The sequence below is a fragment of the Idiotropiscis lumnitzeri genome, chromosome 4 (assembly GCF_059441095.1).
Source record: "Idiotropiscis lumnitzeri isolate Australia: NSW breed Sydney's pygmy pipehorse chromosome 4, RoL_Ilum_1.0, whole genome shotgun sequence".
NCBI classification, from domain to species: domain Eukaryota; kingdom Metazoa; phylum Chordata; class Actinopteri; order Syngnathiformes; family Syngnathidae; genus Idiotropiscis; species Idiotropiscis lumnitzeri.
Window position 1 is genome coordinate 13,854,341 of NC_142394.1, and position 20,660 is coordinate 13,875,000.

Below are 20,660 nucleotides of genomic sequence, written 5' to 3' on the forward strand. Positions count from 1 at the left end.
TTCACTGAAATAATAAACAATATCTCAAAATATTTCTCCGTTAACCAAATTGATTTCAACTAAGTAAGTGAGCATGCAGGTTCACAATCATTAGTTTACACTTTCGATGAAAATTAAGTAATATACATATTTCAAGTTCTACAAGTTGATTTTTGTTTAATTATCTGAAATTGACTTGCTGTATTTGGTTTTACTGCGTTCTCGTTTACAATAGACTTTAAAGCACAAAAGTGAATTGCTTATAACGCAATCTAATTAAACAAAATGGCGCAGAATAGGACACTAAACGACGATAGCTTCAACTGAAGATATATATATATATATATATATATATATATATATATTAAATTGAATTATTCGTGCTTGTGGTTGAACTGACATATGTGGATATTAATTTTTAAAAACCGTGTTTGTTTTGATATTAAGAAGCGAGCTAATATATTAGCAATAGCTATAGTCAATGTCAACAGGTTTCAAGCTACTATGTGTACATATCGAGTATGTTTTTTTTTTTCCTTCGTAGGTATGACATGCGCACTCGGGGCCACACTGTTGCCCAGACACCGACACACGGCAAGGACAGAGACCGACGGACGTGCGAGCAGACGCGGGGATGTGAGTCAGTCGGGGGCGGAGGAGGGAGCTTGGTCGAGGGAGGGAGCTACTGTCCTCGAGCAGAGGCTCTGTCCATTCAATGACTACGGACAGCCGGCCCGAAGCTTTACAGCAAATAACGTCGAGGCGTCACGCTTGGCTCGTTCGCTTTGATTTACAAGCGTCCGTGGCCGAACATGCCCCCCGTGCCGAGCCTCCAGTCCAGCGGGCTGACGCTGTCCGAGATCAGCATCGGTAGGTGTGTGTATGTGTGCAAGGTCAACAGCGTGTCTGAACAACACACGTGCTTAGCGTGTGAGCTAACGTGGAGAATACCAATCTTTCAAATTGGCAATCATAATAAGCAATAGACTGACGTTATATCACATATTTTTTCAGGTTCATCGAGGCCGCAGCGCGTCACTGCAGGTGCGGCACCCTGCATGCTTCTTTCCATGCATCGTGCTATGTTCGCCACCAGCAAAATACGGTTGACAGCAACAATGTGTTACATGACATGATGGCTGCAATTAGCTCCCAGTTGCTTTTGTTCTAACAAAGAGCAGTGTTATGATTTGATGTGGTCGTGGGAGTTGGACAAGTTTGGGAGGAAAGTCATATTTTGCATTTGTAGGAGAGCATGGATTGGTAAAATATGAGTATGTAAATATAGTCTAAAAGCTCAACATGAAATGCAGTTGTGAATATATTCCTGTTGTGGAATGAGCTGTCACTTAGGCACAAAGAATGATATGCGGCAGTATGCATGCTTCTTTCTAAGCATTGTGTTCCTGCAAAATGCAGAGGACAGCAACTGTGTGGTACGTTGTTAAGAAAGAGCAGTGTTGTTGTGGCTGTGGAAGTTGCACACAATTGGGAAGGAAAGTCATATTAATACGATTACTAATATTGATCACAATTTCTAAATAAAAAAAACAAGGTTGAAGGGCATTTCTGTAAATGTTGACATATTTATGTTTTTTTAGTGTTATGAGTTGCTTGAAATGGCTGGTGATGATGTTGCTAAACCGATTAATCATACATGTCATTTTTTTTTCTCGAGATACATAGACTACAAAAAAGTGGATGTCGGCTGTAACCAATGCCAAAACACATTCTCACTAATGGGCAGCAGGGAGAGACTCCACTTCGGTTCAAAAGAAGCCAGTCTGGCTAGTTATTGATGACATAATCAACTTACTTCTAATGGCTAATTGCTGTGTGGTTGGTAATTGTGGCAGCGGAGAGTGATGTTGGGACAAGACAGAGGTAAAATTGAGTGTATGCCTTGTCTGTGGACATGCATTCTCAATCGTGTGGTCAATACAGTGAGGGATAAAGTAATACACGCTTGGGAAGAATTAAGTTGAGATGACAGTAAGGCCAAGTTTAAAACCCTATACTAAACTGTAAGTGCACCTGTCATCATGCTGATTACTGTCAAGTGCCTACTTATGCTTTATAGTATGATGCCATCCCATGTCTTGATGATCTAAAATGAACCCAGTGAACCATTTCCTCAATATATTTATAGACTCAACTGTATGGTTTCATTGCTCAGTCAATGCAGCGTGATTGTAAGTAAGCCAGTTATGATCCCATCCATCAATTTTCTAAACCACTTGTACTTATGAGTGTGAGCTGGAGCCCATCTCAGCTGACAAAGGACGAGAGGTGGGATATCCACTGAATTGCTGGCCGACTAATTGCAGGGCACGTTGAGGCAAACGGCAACCCACAATTCCAATGGAGTTGGGACTTTGTGTTAAACATAAATGAAAACACAATACAAGGAATTGCAAATCATTTCCACTCATATTCAATTGAATTCCGTAGAAGGGCAAAATATTTCATGTTCAAACTGATAAACGTCATTGTTTTTTGTTCATTTTGAATTTGATGCCTGCGACAACAAAAAAGCTTGTTACTATGTTAGATCACCTTTTACAACATTCAACGAACGTTTGGGAAGTGAGGACGCAAATTGTTGAAGCGTGAAATTCTTTACAACTTCCGTTACTCAACAGTCTGGCGTCTCCGTTGTCATAGTTTGCGCCTCATAATGTGCCATGCATTTTTAACGGGCGTCAGGTCTGGACTGCTGGCAAGTCAGCCTGGTCGTCACACTCTTCTTCTACAAAATCATTCTGTGTTATCACATGTAGAATGTGGCTTGGGATCCTCTTTTGAAAAAAAAAAAAAGAGCAAGGACGTCCTTGAAAAAGATGGATGGCAGCATATGTTGCTCCATTCAGTATCTACCTTTCAGCATCAATGATGCGTCCACAGATGTGCACGTTCCCCATGCCATGGGCACTAATATGCCGTAATATCATCACAGCTGCTGGCTTTTGAACTTTCACTGCTAACAATCCAGAACGTCCTTTTTGTCCTCCTTGGCCCAGAGGACACAATGGTGTATCCCTTGTTTATGCACTCAGTACAGCGTTGTTTTCAAAAACTTTGACTAAAGTCCCTTTTACACTTCTTGCTAAATAAATCCATGATTTTTCGGTTTATTCCCGAATCGCCCTGAGAATATTACACCCACCAAGGTAGTACCAGCGCAATGTTGGGATGTCGGACAGAAAGCAAGCAGTTGTCCATGTCTGACAAATTTTATGTACACCACACCAGACTCTCATCTCTGAAAGAGCCTTCTGAGAACGTTTTAAGGCCACAAAATACAAATATTATAAAAATTAATAACTAAAATGACAAAGTAAAAAAGTCTGGCATTCAGGGACTGCTCACTTTTCTGAGTCCTGTGTTTTTGTTTTGGGTTTTTCTTTTCTCCACGATTGTTCTCTTTCTTGCCAAGTGGGGCAAATTCCAGTTGAATTCCAGCCAAGAGTGTAGCCAGAAATATTTTAAAGCCAGAGGTGGCTTTCCATGTGTGTGTCATTCTCTGTCATATGATCCACAGTCAAGGTTCATGAAATAAAATTCAGACATACCCAGAACAATGCGCACAGGGGCGCTGTAAAGGGAGGAATGAGGAGAAGGATTCTAGGGGCCCAGAAGGGCCTTTAATAAAATCGAAATCCTGAAAAAATAATATGACACTCAATAATATTTGTTTGGGAAATTTTCTCAACGCCTCGCCCTCTCCGTTCACGTGAAATTATTTCGTCCACTAAGATTTCTTTTCATGGGGCCCAAAATCCCGAGCAGTGCACCTGGATGTGCATTACGCTCATAATCAAGCAGGAAAAAAATCAAAGCTTTGCTGGGCTTAATTGACGAGATAATGCCATATTCTTTGTCTTGGCTTTGCTTTCGTGACTCATGCGCTGATTCAGTGGCTAACAAGCAATCAGAGTGATCAATTCTCACCGGCGGTCGGCGCCATTTTTCATGTGTGAATTTTATTCCATTAAATCACTGGATGGTGTGATAAACAATGACTTCGCAGCTGTTTTTTTTTCACTTGCTGTAGCATGAAAGGAATGATTTTGATCGATGTTCGAAATAATTTTATGCTATTCTTTTAAAGTTTCCATTCAGATCAATTTTATATGTGTTCTTTAAACATGCAGAATATCTAAATACATTATGGCAGAGTATCAAGCGGTCTTAGTATAGTGCATCCATGTGAAAATGGTAGAAAAGTCACAGATATCATAATTTTCTGCTTGGCGTCGGGGTGGCTAAAGAGTGACTAGCCATCACAAGACAGTTTTTTTTCCCCATTTGACCAATATGTTATTGTAGTCTCAGCACAGCCACACGCTGAGCTCGAGCTCTGTGTCCACTTTTGTCCATAATTGCTATGCCCAATTCTATTCTCAGCACAACAACTTTCAAGCATTTACTGTATTTTTCAATGTGATAAAATGAGCCGTATTGATTTTGAATGAAATCTGACACAAGATGGCCCAAGACGGTCGCTGAGGTCCAATTTCAGCCTCCCTTTCAGCCCTCTTCCTGTCACACATTTCCACTGATCTCCAAACTCTCAGGAATTGTTATATAATAACACAACAGCCTCGGTTATGTTAACTCAGTGATTCCTAACGTTTACTGAGCCGAGTCACTTACATATTTCACATGAGAAGAATCCCACAGCACACCACCAAACAAAAATGTTACAAATGTTTGTATGCTGAAATGATGATGATCTTGTCACAGTTTAATCACATATTACAGTAACTTACTCAGTGTGTGCGAGCCATAACTTTGTTTTGTTATATGAATGGCAGCAAGTGGCTGTACCGGTCAATTGTACCTTCTGTTGCCTAGCGAAAGAGGATTTAATTGTTTGGCCCGTCACTACATGTTGTTGGCAAACATAAATTAACAAAGGAATATTATTTGACTAATTTAGCGAAATTAGATACTCCCCACGGTGCACCTGATGATTTATCACAGGACACGAATGCATGACTGTGGCAGGACTCTACAAAGAGGCAATTACATTTTTTGATTTACTGGCAGTTTATGAGAGTGTTTGTATACTTCCTTCTAGGTTCTTTTAAGAGGAGGAAGAGGAAATCCATCATCGTCACGGTGATGCTGCTCATCGTATCAGTGCTCATCCTCATATTTGGCTTGGCAGCGACGACCAGGACGCAAAACATCACAGTGGGCGGCTACTACCCAGGACTCATTGTGAGCTGTGCATGGAACAGACGCAAACACACCCACTGCCACTTAATACAATATGTGATGTAAGCAAGTGCTTCCCACTCACAATTCCTGAAGGGTGTGGGGTGAATTTTCCCAGCATTCATTATTTAGCATCGCTGTCATTAGAGGCTGAGGGATATGAAGAGTCTTTGCCATTTATTTGTTTTCTCAGTTTTTAGCATTCTGACAGACGCACAATGAAGTATAAAAAGTACAGACAGTTTTAATTAACATCTTTGAAGGGGAAGTTAACCCCTGAAAAAAAAATTCAGCAAAATGTTCTATCTAAAGATAGCATTCTGATGAGTATTGCTTTTGTGGAATATGAGATAAGCAACAAAATCCACCCATTATTAGCCATCTCAGGGGGCGGCCATTTTGTCACTTCTGTTATTGGTAACGACCAATCACAGCTCACCTGTTTTCTGAAGTTGAGCCATGATTGGTCGTTATCTGAGCCCTGAGCAACTGTGATGTCATTTTCAGTCGACAGCAAGTGGCAAAAATGGCCGCCCCCTGAGATGGTTCAAAACATTTTGATTTTATTGCGTATTCCACAAACGTAATATTAATCAGAAATGCCATGTTTTGAGTAGTGGGCCTGCACAGAACATTTTTTTTGGTTGACTTGACTTGAATTGTGGCTCATAAACTTTATTTTGTTTCTATGCTGATCTGTCAAAATATTGCTTTACATAAAACTTGTCTATGGTGCAAGAAGGACCGTGGCTTTACTTGACTTAAGAGCAGTGCTTTTCAGTTATTTTCAGTTACGGCCAAGATTTTGTGCACCACCCAACTCTCCGCCACAACATAAAATCGAATTATTTGTCAAAATAGTTGACTAAATGTATATATATAAAACTAAAACTAATACCAAAATGAATAAAAACTCAATTAAAATGAAGCATTTTTGGAAAAAAAAAATACAAATTATTAAACACATCCACTCTAAACACTAATTAAAACAAATAAACTAACTACGCACAATGAAAATCCCAAACTTGTAAAACCTGAGCCTCACAGCTGCGTTCTCTTTCCTTTCAGCTGGGCTTTGGCTCTTTCCTGGGAATCATTGGCTCCCATTTAATCGAGAACAAGAGGCAGATGGTAAGCATTGTGACGGTGGTGTCACCTCGCACGGACAGTGCCAGAGCACTCGTCCAAGTTCTCTTACAGCAGTTTGACGTTTGTGCCAATGCAATGACACAACCCCCACACCCCAGCAGAGCCAAGTCGAGCCTGCAGAGGTTTGCGCCGCTGTGTACCCGAGCTTAGTGATCCGCATCCAGAAATAGATGCAGACTGTAAGAGGAGCAGGCCAGATGTCCACACTGGAATGTGGGGAGGGAAACTACAGCGGGACGCTGCGAGAGCTGACGTGACAAATGACTTTGGCCCGTGACGCCTTTTCCAACAACGTAGCAAAGTTTGGACAGCAGGCACCTCGGTCAGCGCGTGCCGTGACGGATTACGCCACATGGCTGACCACTTGTTTATACCTTTTAGATTTTGTTGCTGATGATTTATGATGTTGGTGTTTATGTATGTTTATTGCCTGTGCATTCACTGGCATCATGATACAATTCCAGTCGACAGTTTGGATGCTATGGAATGGTTTTGCATTTTTGCCAAGTTGGAGTTACTAGACATTTGAAATAACCAGAAAAAAACTTTTAATTGTATTTATACACAATAAAATGTGTGTTTCCAATGTCAAGCAGACTTCCTCTGGAGTTGGTACTTTATCCGCCCTGAAATACCGAAGAGTAAACTGTTACGAATGCTTTTTAGGTTCTATTAGGGGTAATTAATTGATTTCAATTTTTGTCAGGATTCCTTTTCCTTTGTTGCGGCCTCTGTAGTCCAAAGTGCGTTCACACAGGTGTGTGATGCGTCCACTAACAAAATAGCTGCGTGCAGCAACAAGTCCCTTTACAATATCAGAGTCAGTGTTGACAACATAGCAATTTGGTTGCTATATTTCCTCAAGCACTCTCGCTTCTATTTTTCAAAATAACGTCTACTGACTTTGATTCCTGCTGAGACAGAGAGCACATGAGCTCAATCATTTTCACGTCTTCCATATGACAAGAAAGGAGTCCAGTGATAGGCATATAGAGAGATGATTTATAGCATTGTCAAAGACGAGGTGAAACAAAAAAAAAAGAGAGATGAAATTCATTAATTGGATTGTTTTCAGGCAGCATGATGGCCTCACTGTTTGGAGTTGCGGGGTTTGATGCTGGCTCCGGTCTTCCTGGCACGGTGGACGACTGGTTAGCACGACGGCCTCGCAGTGCAGAGGTTGTGGGTTTGATTCCGGCTCCGGCCTTCCTGTGTGGAGTTTGCATTCTCTCTCGGTGTCTGCGTGGGTTTTCTCCGGGTATTCTGGTTTCCTTCCACATTCCAAAAACGTGGATGGTAGGTTTATTGGACACTCTGAATTGCCCCTATGTGCTTTTGTGAGCTCGGATGGTTGTTTGTCTTTGGGTGCCCTGCGATTGGCTGGCAGCCAGTTCAGGGTGCACCCCGCCTACTTCCCAAAGACAGGCTGCAACACCCCCCACGACCCTCGTAAAGAAGCGAAATGGATGGATGGATTGTTTTCAGGGAAAACAATCAATTTGCTCAGCTCTGGTTTTAAAAAAGGTGCAATGATTAACTAATTGATTGTTAATTGATGATCAAATTAATTAATGATATTAGTAATCGATAAATGATTTAGAGACGTTGTTGAAACTAAAATTGTGCAAAACCCCTGAATTTGCAGCCTCTTCTATGGTCCTTCATGAAAGCAGACATATTATCTTTGGGTCGAATCAAAAAGTAAAGATTTGCAAATCTCTGGTTTTGCTTTGGAAAACAATATTCAACATTTTTGCCAATTTTCTGACATGTTACAGAAACAGGAAATGACGCTTAATAAATGTTTGGGCATTTTCTCCTCTGTCAATTTGAAATTTTTATTATTTTTTTTTAATATAGGGATGGAAATTAAAATGTGTTTTTCTGCTCCAATTCATCAATTAATGAACAAAATAATCGATCATTAAAATAATCCTTAGTTGCATCCCTGGTTTTCATCAATCCTAACCAGAAGAAGCAATTCAATATGCATGCTTGTGCTTATGTTTCGGAGCGCTGCATGAAGGATAAAGCTGATTGTGCGCTGTGCTGTATGCTCTTTTTCCAGTTAGTGGCTTCTATTGTCTTCATCAGCTTTGGAGTGGTGGCTGCATTCTGCTGTGCTATTGTAGATGGAGTTTTTGCTGCCAGGCATATTGTGAGTATAACGAATGTTTCTGACAAAGTAAAGCCAATAAATTGTACAGTTGTCAAACATTGGCAAGTTTGAAATAAAAAGCTGCACGTCTTGCAAATTCTTCCAAAATGAGTAAATTTAGGAGCACAACTGTTTGTTAGATTTGAATGAAACGTGTGCTTAAATGTACGACTCACCTATTAATCAATGCCAGATCCGTCAAAGTTTAATTCACCGGATGAAACATACATGGCAAGCTCGCTGAGTGGTCGCGAGAGCAATTCCCTATCATGCACGTCATATCAAACATGAAGTAACCACTAATGTACCCTTAAAAACTATTAGGTGAAAATCAGATCTGAGTGGGCGGAAAGCGAAAAGAGCTTCTTGATGTCACTTCTATAAGTGATTCATTCATTAGGTGGTGATGGGGAAAAAAATGACCATGCTTTGAGGGACTGCAGAGGAAATGAAGAGAAGGTGGCATTCGGATAATGGAGGCTGCCGATTTTCTTTTTTTTTTAAACGTTTTGTAGTTTTATAACCCGGTCAATTCTCACCCAAATGATGTGTGAAAGTTCAATATTAAATTTAAGTTTAGCTGTTGTTAATATTAAAATAAACAAATGTACTGAATTAATATACTGACGTCTTAACTCCAATGGCCAAAGTCAAATGGAATTAGTACTTAAATTTTCCTCTCTTTTGAAACAACAATGCCAAGATGAAACGAAAGTCATATTCTCATTGCTGAGCAAAAAAGAAAAGAAATTCGGCAAGTATTTCCAAAGCTCCAGCTTAACTTTTTTTCTTGGAGCACAGTGGCCCCAAGTCTATAATATTATGGGTGCAAGTAGAATTCTGGGGGGCACTCTTGAAACACAAATTGATTTGTGACGTAAATATTTACACTTTCATTCATTACATGGGTGAAAGTGTGGAGCAGAAGTTGATCAGCAACAAAAAAAGATTTCAAGAATTAAATAAATAAATAAATCACCAAATTTATTGATTACTCATGCATGAATGCTTGAATTTTAGGGGCGGTCTGGAGCCCTTATTTTAGTGAATTACAGAAGATAGTTCAAAAACAAATAATGCCAAAGTCAAACAAATTAGGCCAATTTTGTGTGTAGAAATCAAATAAAATGGTGGTCATTGCCTTTCAGGACCTGAGGCCTCTGTATGCAGGACGCTGTGACTACCACTCCAGTGAGACTGCATCTGAGCGAGACGTAAGAGATGCCCACCATCCGTATTTATACATTGAATGTCGAATGAAAAAAATGTGATGTTAGATGTTGCGTGATCCTCAGGTGGCATGTCAGACATCTCGCACATCCTGCAACCTGCGTGTGAGGAGCAACACGTGTTATTGCTGCGACCTGTACAACTGCGGAAAGTGAGTACAACCGGGCGGTCGAATGACGGCACCAACTCGGAAGCGAGCTGTCTGCTTTTGCGTCGCTCGCCGTGATTGTTGCCACTTGTGTGGGACACTTCAATATGGGGCCAAAAATGCAAACTCACATGCAAATCCTCTCACAACTCTCAGAAATTCTAGACCTAACAAAAACGGCACTCACACCAAAAACAAACCTACAAAAACTGACAGTCAGCAAAAATAAACAAATCGCAGGCAACAATCCTCTCACATTTACCCCCAGAAAAACTCTCACTTGCACAAATAACCTCTCACACTTGAACAAAACATGTTCACACATTAAACACTCACATCAAGAAAGGGCACACAAATACACTAAAAAATAAACTATCACCAACCAAAAACCTCTCAAACGCACAAAAAACTCCCACAAAGGCCATCAACCTCTCTCAGAATATCTCATACACACACACACACCACTTTGATATGAGGTGCCGTATGGGGTAAAAATATATATTTATTTTTAAACATTTATCTCTCGCCAAGATTAATAAAAAAAACTAAATTAAAACAAGGTGTTTGGGGGAAAAATACAAACAAATGAAAACTAACTAAAACTAATTGAATTTCAAAAACAAGTAAAAAAAAAAAATGTTTTAAAAAAAACAAACAATCCAAAACTATTATAACCCTACTTCTCACCCTCACCAAAGATCTCCAACAACACAAAAACTCTCATGCAGACCAACTACCGTTTTTGACTTTCACTTAGACTTAAAAAAAAAAAAGTTCTCACACAGAAAAAAAAATATTTTTCCTGTGCGCGTATGTGTATGTGTTTGTGTTTACAAGTAAGAGCACTGTGAATAAGAGACCTTTTCTGGTGTATTTGAGCCATTTTTGTGTTCGACGTGAGAGTTATTTTTGTGTGTATGTACTACACATTCTATCAATTGTGATCAGAAGAAGAAGAATGTTTCTTTTTTTTTCTTTTAACCTTTGTTTCAGAGAACATCCTCTAATGGGACTTCAGAATAGAGATGGTTTGAAAAAGTTTAAGAAACCATCCATGATTTGGAAGTAGGTCCTCTTTTTTTAGATCCATCATGGCTGTCTTTCAAATGAAAATGACTCCACTGTAGCGCTGTGTTTTCCCCCTGCATGCCGTGTGTGTGACACCCACTGTAGACGTCCATGTGCTTTCTCCGCAGCAGCCTCCTCTGTGTTTCGTCTGAGTTGACTGACACCCAAAGTGAAACTTTTGAGCTCTGACTACCGCTTTTGCTGTTCCCTGTATTAGTCGCGTGGAGGTGGTGGGCGGCTACCACGAGTACACAGATGTGAAGAGCTGCCAGGACGTGGTGCACCTCTACCACCTGCTCTGGTCAGCCACCATCCTCAACATTGTGGCTCTCTTCTTGGGAATCATCACTGCTGCGGTGCTGGGCGGCTTCAAAGACATGGTGGGGCGGGGCGAGCTTTTAGGCTTTCGAGACCATGCTGGAGACGAATTACGATTAATGTGGTTTCCTCTTTGATCAGACGCCTGCTCAAACATCAGAAAGTGCATCTGAACCGGAGGCCATCACAGCGTCAGTCGCCTCTGAGGCTCCAACACGCACTAATTCCAATGTCAACTCCTACCGCAACACTGCCCCCTGCCTGCCACCATACACGGCCTACGATGCACAGGTAATGTATACTATTACAGCGTGCGTGGAGCTTTTAGAAGAGTGTACTTCAGACCCCCGCCGCTAGATAGCGGCATCAAATTGCATTTCCATTCATTGCAATGTGGAAAGATAATTTGAACTACAGTGAACGGAGGCTCCCTCCATAGCGTCGTTAAATTTCACTCCACCCTCGCAACAAATGAAATCTGCGATATAGACTGAATACTGATTAAATACTCCTTAGGTGTGTTTTTATTGCATTTAGGGCACTTCAGGTTTCGACATTAATAGTGACCTGAGGCCATTATTTGACGGTTGTGTCACCCGAAGTTCGCGGATTCAGGCCAAAATTGCAATAAAAGAAACGCGAACCCAGAGCCACGATGTAGAGTAGGTGTGGGCAAACTACGGCCTGGTAGCCACATGCGGCCCGTTAAACGTTTTAATTCGGCCCGCCGAAGTTGAAAAAAATTAAATGAATAAACCTTGTTAATGTTTTATTTTCTAAATACCGTGGTGTGTCAAATACATATTTTGTTGTAATGCTTTTGTTCACGTTCATTTAAAATGAAATGATTTTTTTTTCTCCGGTGAGGTGAGGTTACCAAAACACTCCATCCATCTGCTCGTGGTCCGGCCCCTCTGTCGTATTTTAGAACCCATTATGGCCTGCTATTCAAAAGGTTTGCCCACCCCTGATGTAGAGATTAAAGAGTAGAAAAAAGTAGATCTTTGCTGCCATCTTGTGCTGTCTACAGGCAGTTATTTAACGCGGTGTCATAAGCCATGGTATTATCAGGGGTATTAATTCAAGTCGGACTTGGTAGGACTTCACCGGAGACCGACGTGAAATGCACACACAAGCAAATAAAGAGAAAGTGTCCTGCAATGACTTAAAGATTATTTTGTTTTTCTTTTTTTTGTCAGGGCTCCTATATGTTCGCCGACTCCTCCGGCCTGTCAGACGACTCTCAATCCGGAGCCAGTCACCTGTGGCCCACCATGGTGCCGCCGCGCTACTCCCCGCCCCACAGCCATCCGGACGACAAACCGCCACCGTACAGCCCGTGAGAGGGCTCAAATGTCGTCTCCGGGGTCTCCCCAAAGGACCAAAGTGTGGAACCCGAGTAGGAGGGCGAGTACGGCTGATGCTAACTTTTGAGTTGAGAACCACTTTAAAGGAGCAAAGGGGTAGTCTGGGCACTGCTTGCACGCTTGGCCCGTACCGTTCAAGCGAATCCAGGAAGAGGCAACCTGTTTACACAGTCGTTCTGCCTTAACGCAAACAGTCTTCCAACACCGCGGCATTCTGTTATCTTTATCTTTTCAGATGATTTCCGCTAAACACATCAGACAGTCCTCCATGATTCTTGATGGAACAAAGTTAGAAGTTACTCAACCATAGTGTTTTACAGCAGCGCTCGCCGACATTTTCTTGCGCCACGGACCAATTTCACACCAATGTGTCAATATACTGATGGACTGCATATGACATGATTGAAAATAAAACGCAGAATGTACTTGTTATAATTAGTGGATGCCCTGTGTTTGTTTTTTTTTCAACAAGCTAGTCCCATCTTGAGGTGTCGGGAGACAATGATACCAAAGGTTACTGAGATCCAGTCTGCTCCTTAGAAAAGTGACAAGGTATAGATAAGATGTTGCAATTGGAAATGGTCTCTTCTTGTTTTTTTTGGGTTGAGTTTCTTCACCCTAGTTTTTGAGGACGGCTGATTTAGAGAGTCGCTATCTTATCAAAGACCAGTAAGAAGGCATCACATGCTTGTAGTGTAGAAGCAGCAATCGCATAGACAGTATGGTAATCCACAGTTGCATTTAAACATGGACTCTGGTCTTTTCTTACGGGAGGGATGTTATTCCACCTCAAACTCTTTTTTTTATCCTACACTCAAAGGCAGAAACTATAGACTCCAAACAGTACCTCCTTGTCTTTGTAATTAGTCACAATGTCATCAACGGCACATGAGATAAGCTGGAGCAATCGACGTGAAACTCACAGAAGCAGAAGAAAGAGAATGAGAGACAGAGGTAGATTAAGTCCTTGTAAGGCCCCTGATGTTTTTTATTTTTATTTTTTTTAGAAAAACTGATTCCCAGGAGTATTGAGTTCACACTTCTTATTTGTAAAGTTTTTTTATTACAGAAGGAGGACAATATTGTTTTTTTTAGCTATTTTTTGATCGATCTCCATTATGTTCTTTTGCAATCGTCAGATTGACATTTGTGAAAGTGACGGTCTTTAATACTACCATACAATACTTTAGTTCTGCCGAGTCTACGTATCAGATTTTGTTTCAATAAACCACAATGCAAATTGTCTTTTTTTTTCTTCATTGCGTAGCCATTTTGCAGGGGTTTATTGAACAGTAGGGTGGGTCCGCATAAAAGCAAACAAGAACTTTTCAGTCACGTCTCAAATTTTCTTCAAATTTGAACAAAACATTTTTGTTCTAAAGAGAGCACATTTTACATGGAACAAGTTTGACAATAAATGCAATGTTACTTGACAACCACTCTCGGTATATGAAACAAATCTGATTAACGTCATTTGCTTTTGTAATGTTTAATTGTAAAGCCATTTTGTGGACATATTAGTAAATTAATGTAATGCTCATTTGGATTATACAATACCTATAAAATGCCACTCTGTAGCAGTATTACTTTGCAAAAAAAAAAAAAAAACACCTCTCGAGCCTTGTTAATGGTTAAGTAGTTTTACTGCATTCTTGTTTTATTTAACTGTTGTTCAAATATATTTACACTTGTATGTCTTAAGAATGTTTAAAATCTAAAAAACATCCGTTAAGCTTTTTGTATGGCAACTGGAAGACTCTAAAATGACTGAATTTATATTACTGGATTCTATTGGGAAAAAAAGTTTTTTCTAATAGAGAACGGAAGACAACCAGAAACACTGAAAAAATTAAGGTAAAACAGTAAAAGAATAATTTATTGTCATCCGACTTCCAATCATAAAGATGAGAGGAACATTTTTAATACAGCAACAATAATTAATATAAGAAAAGCAAGAATGGTTCTACAAAAAGGACATGACACAGAATTTATACTGTACATTTCTCACACCCGCTCTCTCTCTCACACACACACACACACACACACACACACACCAATGTTAATCCGTTCAATGTTGTTGACATGACATAGAACAGGGGTCACCAATGTGATGATCATGAGCAGCCCGCAGGCCTGTTTTAAAACGAGCTAATGAGAAATGGGACATTGTAATTTATTAGGAATGTTGCAAAAGTTATTTGAAAATGTAACTTGCAGAGATGAGTAAAAATAAAGTGTTGACTAATTCCTACCTTCTTAATTCACCACTTGTAATTATTTCAGAAGTGTGTAGCAAACTCGTAGCCCATCACATTAATCAGTACCCGAGAAATAGCTCTCCGTTTCAAAAAGGTTGGTGAGCCCTGACATAGGTCCGTGTCAGCGCTGCCGGTTTACTCACCGCTTCACTCACAGTGAGAAGTCAATGAAAGAGTTAAAACTAAGAGCAACAAAACAAGCCCTCCCCAATGATTACATACTAAGTGCTAACTTCCCATCAATAATCTAAGTGTTGACTCCTCGCACGCATGGGCTTGAGAAACAAGAATAAAACAAATTTAAACTGCCTAACCAAAACTTTAAATACCTTCAATGGCACCCATGTGCGGGCTTGCCAATAACAACAATAAAAATATATATTTCAGATTAGGATACTGTTTTGTGCAAAGATGAGCGACGTCAACAAGGGAATGTGGCGTGAACGTAGCTGAAATATTAGTCCGCTGAAACTTCAACTGTTTTTTGTTTTTTTTAAATAACAGAAACCCGAATATAGTTAAAGGGCTGAAATTGTAATCAATTGGTCGTGAAATTATTATTTACTAGAAATAATGTGCCTTTGTTCATCTATCTATGCCAGCGACGTATGGTGATAAGTAGAACAATTAAGTGCTCTTCCACTTGTTGGCACAAGGTACAATTAATCTGCGTAACATACCTGTAGCCATTCGCACAACAGAATATTAGCGTTGTGTTCAGCTAGCGGGCCCAGATTTCACACCAAGTACATTTTTAAGTCAATTAAGACGTCAAATTACATTTTTTTAAATGCAGGTGCCTTTGCGCAATTAAGGTTGGGAAACACTGTTCTATCAAACATGGCCTAAAATTCATTCCTCAAGCAGCAAAGATCAACACTGTAATGGGTAAAACTTAACGAGTTGGATGAGGATTAACTGTCAGCTCTTCAAAGTCTTGTTGAAAATACAGATTAGAATGACATGCGGTGCAGTCACGTGTGTGAACATTCACTCATCCAGACCACCGTGGAGAAAAGAAAACTCCACGGATGAGGAGTGGAAGTCCAAGCGGGGGCCTCCAAAAAGGCACGAGTGATGGCGCAGGCCAGCGTGGCTCAATACGTCTCTGGAATGTTAAAATTGAAGTCCGACTTGCTTTCAGGAGCGCTAACATTCATGGGTGGCCCAGGGCGGCTCATCAGCATTTGCTCGTCGAAGTCGAAAATGTCGTCCCAGTTCAAAATCTGGCCCTGGGCAGGTGGACGCACGCCCTCCTGACCGGGAGGCATTCGGTGCATGGCGCCGTCCTCGCCAATGAACGGCACACCCGACCCGTCCGTGCTCCACGAGTTGGGCTTCATCTGCATCGTCTTGCAGGGCAGCAGGCGGTAAATGTTGTCCTCGCCGTCCTTGGCCTTCTTCCCGCTGGGGTCCACGTTATGGACTTGCTTACAGTGGTTGGAGAGCAGCTGATAGTTGAGGAAGGTCTCGTGACACATCAGGCACTGGTAGCGCCGCTCGCCCGTGTGCTGGATTTCGTGTTTAGTCCTGTACTCGGCCAGAGCAAAGACTTTGTCGCAGTAGCGGCATGGGTATTTCCTTTCCCACGAGTGCGTGTTGAAGTGGCGGCGGAGGCTGGTCCGACATACGTAAGGACGCTTGCACACGGTGCACACGTAGAAAGTCTTGCCATCCATGATCAGCTCGTAGTGGTCCTCAGACTCGGATTTTGTCTTCTTCTTGTTAGGCGAGGACTTGAGATTCTCAGGTATTTGCGGTATGGATCTCTTTACTTTGTTGGATTTGGAGCCGCCCTCCCCTGGATCTTCCTTAACTGGTACAATGTCGTAAGTGTTCTCCCCGATGTTAGCGTAAACTTTACAATCGGGGGAAATGGAATCGATTTCTGTGGCTGCATTGAGTGTGACCGTCTTTTTCGTGGCAATCGTGGGTTTGACAACATTTCTTTGACTCTGAGAGCTGTCCGAGATGTCCAACAGCCTAATTTTGAAATCCCCTTGCTGAGGCGAAGTGGAAATTTGCTTTTTGTGGACACCCAATACATCTGTGTTTTCCATCACATTGCCGTTTCCAGATGATTGAGAAGCACTGGGCAGCTCAGGGGTCAAGCTACTGGTCTTGGCCGGCGTAGTTGGAGTACTTCCGGATGAAATTCTGGCGGGGGAATTGAGGTTATTGGAGCTACTGTCCGGACTTCGCATAGGGCTTCTGTCGGGAAGCTTTATTTCTTGCGTCCCTGCAGGTGCTTCCTCTTTAATTGTTGCAGTTGAGCATTCTTCACTTTGCACCTTTTCAACTTTATCTGAATCCTTCGTGTCAATATAAATGACATCCCCTGAAGCTTCCTGACTGGCAGCTTGTGACTTGGCATCTGTCTCCGAGACAAACATGACGTCATCATCCGAGTCCCCGCCTTTATCCGTGGTATCGCTCGACTGTTTGAACTCCTCCGCAGATATAGAATACGACTCCGAGATGATGGGCATATTCATTCCTGATGATGTTTGGCTTTGGCCGTTTTCCTCCTTTGACAAACCAGGCAGCCCTCTGACGTGAGAGAGCGGTGTCGCCAGGTTTGCGAGGAACTTCACCCCGAGTGTCTGCCCGGCGCTCATGAGCTCCTCCAACAAGTCCGAGCGAATCCGTACAATCTTGGAGCTGTAAATGTAATTGATGATGTGCTCGAAGATCTCCGCTCGGAGGAAGTTAAGTTCAATGACTTGCCCAGCGACGATAAATAGCTGGTGGAAATATGTACTCGATGCAGACAGGATGGCTTTGTGGGCTTTGAACTTCTTGTCTTGCACAATAATAGTAACATCGCAAAATAATCCAGTATTGCGCTGCTCGTTCATTGACTTCAACAACGCAACCGAGTACTCCGTGTTAGTCGCAGAGATCAGCTTTAGAGTCGGCATGTCTGCAGGATGAGAAAGTAAAATAAGAACAATTGTGAATTAGAGGAGATATATTAAGCTTTTTTTTTTTTTTAATAATTTAAAACTGTCCAGCTGCTTAAGCACTTTCCCTCCCACTCAGGTCATAGACTGTAGTCAAGTACCCCAGGACGGTTTAAAAAAAATAAATAAATCTTATTGCACTTTGGATGCAGTTACAAAATTTCCATCTTTAAGGAATGCTTTATTTTTTTTCATGGATTTCAACAACGCGCCCAAATCTGATGCTCTGCGTATTCAATTCGATCTTACATGTTGTGAATGTGTTGTAAGTCTCGACAGGAGGGTTGCGCGCAAGTTATATAGTTCAGACATGTAAAAAAAAACAACAAAAAAAAAGACAAAAAAAACAAAGGGGTGACTTTGGTCATCGGTGCTCAAATAATAGTTCGTCGTTTTCTCTGCATATTTTAGGCTAACATTTCTTAATGGGTATTTACAGAATACCTCGTTACTGTAACACCCTTGCATGTGGTAAAGCCGACCCAATCACTTATCTAGTTCTCAGCTGCTTACGCAATGGCAAAAGAACAGTTAAAAAAACAAAAACACAATGAACACTCATACAGAAGTTTGTCACAGCTCTCGCCCGGACACTACCACATAGGCTTGCCGACGTCGCACGGTACCACACCAAATATGTTTAAAATATTTCTTAGAAAACACACATTTCCAAAACTTTAAACATATTAAAAGCCAGAGGTATGCTTGCTTCTACTTGTGGAAGCAGGACCAAAGGATGAGAAAATAAGCGAACATTTTACTTAGCAACTATTTAAGTGTCCTTTATTAGAAGTAGCATTTAATCAAACCACCATAAAACATAGGTCAATTAACGTTGTGGTGTGGCTCATGACATGACTTCACAAATCTGGGTTGAAACAGCAGTGCTTGCTTGGCTTTTGGCTTTGACATCATAGTGTTTCGGCCTGGTCATCTCACTGAATGCCATTGGTGGAGAAACTCTGTGTGGGGGCGGTTATTATGTTAATTAGTTATAGCGTTTCAAAACATTGTCCACATTTTCAGAAACAGGGAAAACTATTGATTTACTTGGTTAATGTTACATTTGATCGGTGGGCAGGCACTGTAGAGACTCAAATATTTTAAATTACAAAGTATTTTTTCTGTAATATGTCAAGAACACTAGTTGTATTATGAGAATTCCTCTGTGGCAATTCAATTGTCTTTCTACTAAACTAGATCGTGCAGTAATGCCATTATTTCATTTAATCAACGTATTTAAGGAGATCTTGAGTTCATGTTTTTGGGCCAACAGATTTGACGTGAAATTGCATGAAATTCTTACGTTTACATATAAAGTATGAAAACTCTGCAAGCAATCCCCATGACACAATGATTAGTAAAAGTGACGTTTGCTAGTTTTCCTTGAGCAAAAGTAATTGCATCTACAATTCATTTAGCAGACTAACTTAAAGTCTTTACGTGTAGCAGATAGATTAATGCACTTACTGTGAATTGTCTGCGTACTAAAAAATGTGATAATACCGTTTTCTCATTCTATTATGAACAATAGGACAGCAAGGGCCTAAATTATGACAGCTCGCTAGCGCATTACCTTGCAGAAATGCACAACTGTTATTACTTTTGACACGGAGGTGTAATCGGATGACAAGATAAATATTGAAAATGTATCAGTTTACCTGAGCCTTGTGCCTTTTCCGCCCCCAAAAAGAAAACAGCGTTCGTAGCTAATGCGTTTAGCCGCTTGGCTACACAATGGCAAAGAGCGGAGGGGCTTCACCTGCCAAACGAGGAGAGCTGCGTCGTCGCGTGATTGTCACAACAGCCACGAGGAGTCGCCACTGCGTGACATTAAAACGTTAATTTCGAAAGGATAGTTTCAAGAAGTGCACAGTAACTTTTCTTTAAAACATGATCAATTACAGTCCAGAAGCTTTCAAATATTAAAATAACTTCCGGGTTGTCTGGACTGCCTTCAAAATGAGAAGTGACGAAAGTGCTGCTTCAGAAAAAGAAGTACGAAACTTAATTGTTCCAAAGTAGTTGTGGATCATTACTAGCATTTTTTTTTTTTGCTGTAAAGCAACAGGTCCTGTGCTTATCCAACACTATAATTTGCTGTGTGAATGAATAATGGGAACAGTCTATTTAGAGCTATATTAAGCTGATTTGAGTAGCTCGACTTACTAACTAAACATTTTTCTTCAGTTCTGGGGGGGTGGGGGGCAGTATCGGAGCATAGACATACACACATAAATAGAGCGTTTAGAGCTGAATGGTACGTCGATGTGACCGCCATATTGGATAGATCAGCTGCTTTGGAGTCAAATTCAGAACTCTATTTTGCTGGTCCATCCTTCGTCCTTTACAGAGCATACCGGAACATTTCTAAGACTCTTATTGGCATACAGGGCAAATTCACAGATGGGCTCGTACAGGGGTCTGTCCTTAAAAAAAATAAAATAAATAAAAAATGAACAAAAATTCTCATCCTCGTCCCGAGGTCGAAATACCCATGATGGCCACACTGAAACTGTTATATTAAATATTCAAACATCTATATATAGGGTAGTATTTAAAATAAACAGAACTACAGTGATATTGTTTTTTTTTTATGTTACCTATATATTAGTAAGTATATATATTAGTGAGTGTGTGATGGAAAGGAATTAACTTTATGCACCTTGTCGTAGTTGTTTTATAAATTGAGTCCATTTATTTACTTGATTAAGTATGACGCGATCCTAGTGAGGACAAACGGTTCAATAGTTCACACATACAATATGGCGGAGGCGTTAACGCATGAAGCATTCACGT

General features: G+C 40.9%; 2 protein-coding genes across 6 annotated transcripts; one reads left to right on the forward strand and one right to left on the reverse strand.

Annotated features, from left to right (window-relative positions):
• Positions 1–391: 391 nt before the first annotated feature.
• Positions 392–13,571, forward strand: tmem255a (transmembrane protein 255A). 3 transcript variants are annotated; one of them, XM_088295101.1, is made up of 11 exons: positions 394–849; positions 994–1,023; positions 5,063–5,205; positions 6,271–6,333; positions 8,420–8,509; positions 9,658–9,723; positions 9,805–9,890; positions 10,881–10,952; positions 11,173–11,335; positions 11,415–11,564; positions 12,473–13,571. In XM_088295101.1, the coding sequence occupies exons 1-11, from the start codon at positions 792–794 to the stop codon at positions 12,614–12,616; spliced, it is 1,065 nt and encodes a 354-aa protein (XP_088151227.1). In that variant the 5' UTR covers positions 394–791; the 3' UTR covers positions 12,617–13,571. The 3 variants fall into 3 exon arrangements, with proteins under 3 accessions (XP_088151230.1, XP_088151227.1, XP_088151229.1); XM_088295104.1 differs by lacking the exon at positions 10,881–10,952 and having other exon boundaries at positions 392–849; XM_088295103.1 differs by lacking the exon at positions 994–1,023 and having other exon boundaries at positions 398–849.
• An 805-nt stretch (positions 13,572–14,376) lies between these two features.
• zbtb33 (zinc finger and BTB domain containing 33) lies at positions 14,377–19,991 on the reverse strand. 3 transcript variants are annotated; one of them, XM_088295082.1, is made up of 2 exons: positions 19,624–19,991; positions 14,377–17,821 (listed from the first exon to the last, which is right to left on the reverse strand). In XM_088295082.1, exon 2 carries the CDS (start codon positions 17,817–17,819, stop codon positions 15,996–15,998), a length of 1,824 nt encoding a protein of 607 aa, XP_088151208.1. In that variant the 5' UTR covers positions 17,820–17,821; positions 19,624–19,991; the 3' UTR covers positions 14,377–15,995. The 3 variants fall into 3 exon arrangements, 2 of the variants coding, with proteins under 2 accessions (XP_088151208.1, XP_088151207.1); XM_088295081.1 differs by having other exon boundaries at positions 19,523–19,991; XR_015842984.1 differs by lacking the exon at positions 14,377–17,821 and adding an exon at positions 18,628–18,823 and having other exon boundaries at positions 19,523–19,991.
• Positions 19,992–20,660: the final 669 nt, after the last annotated feature.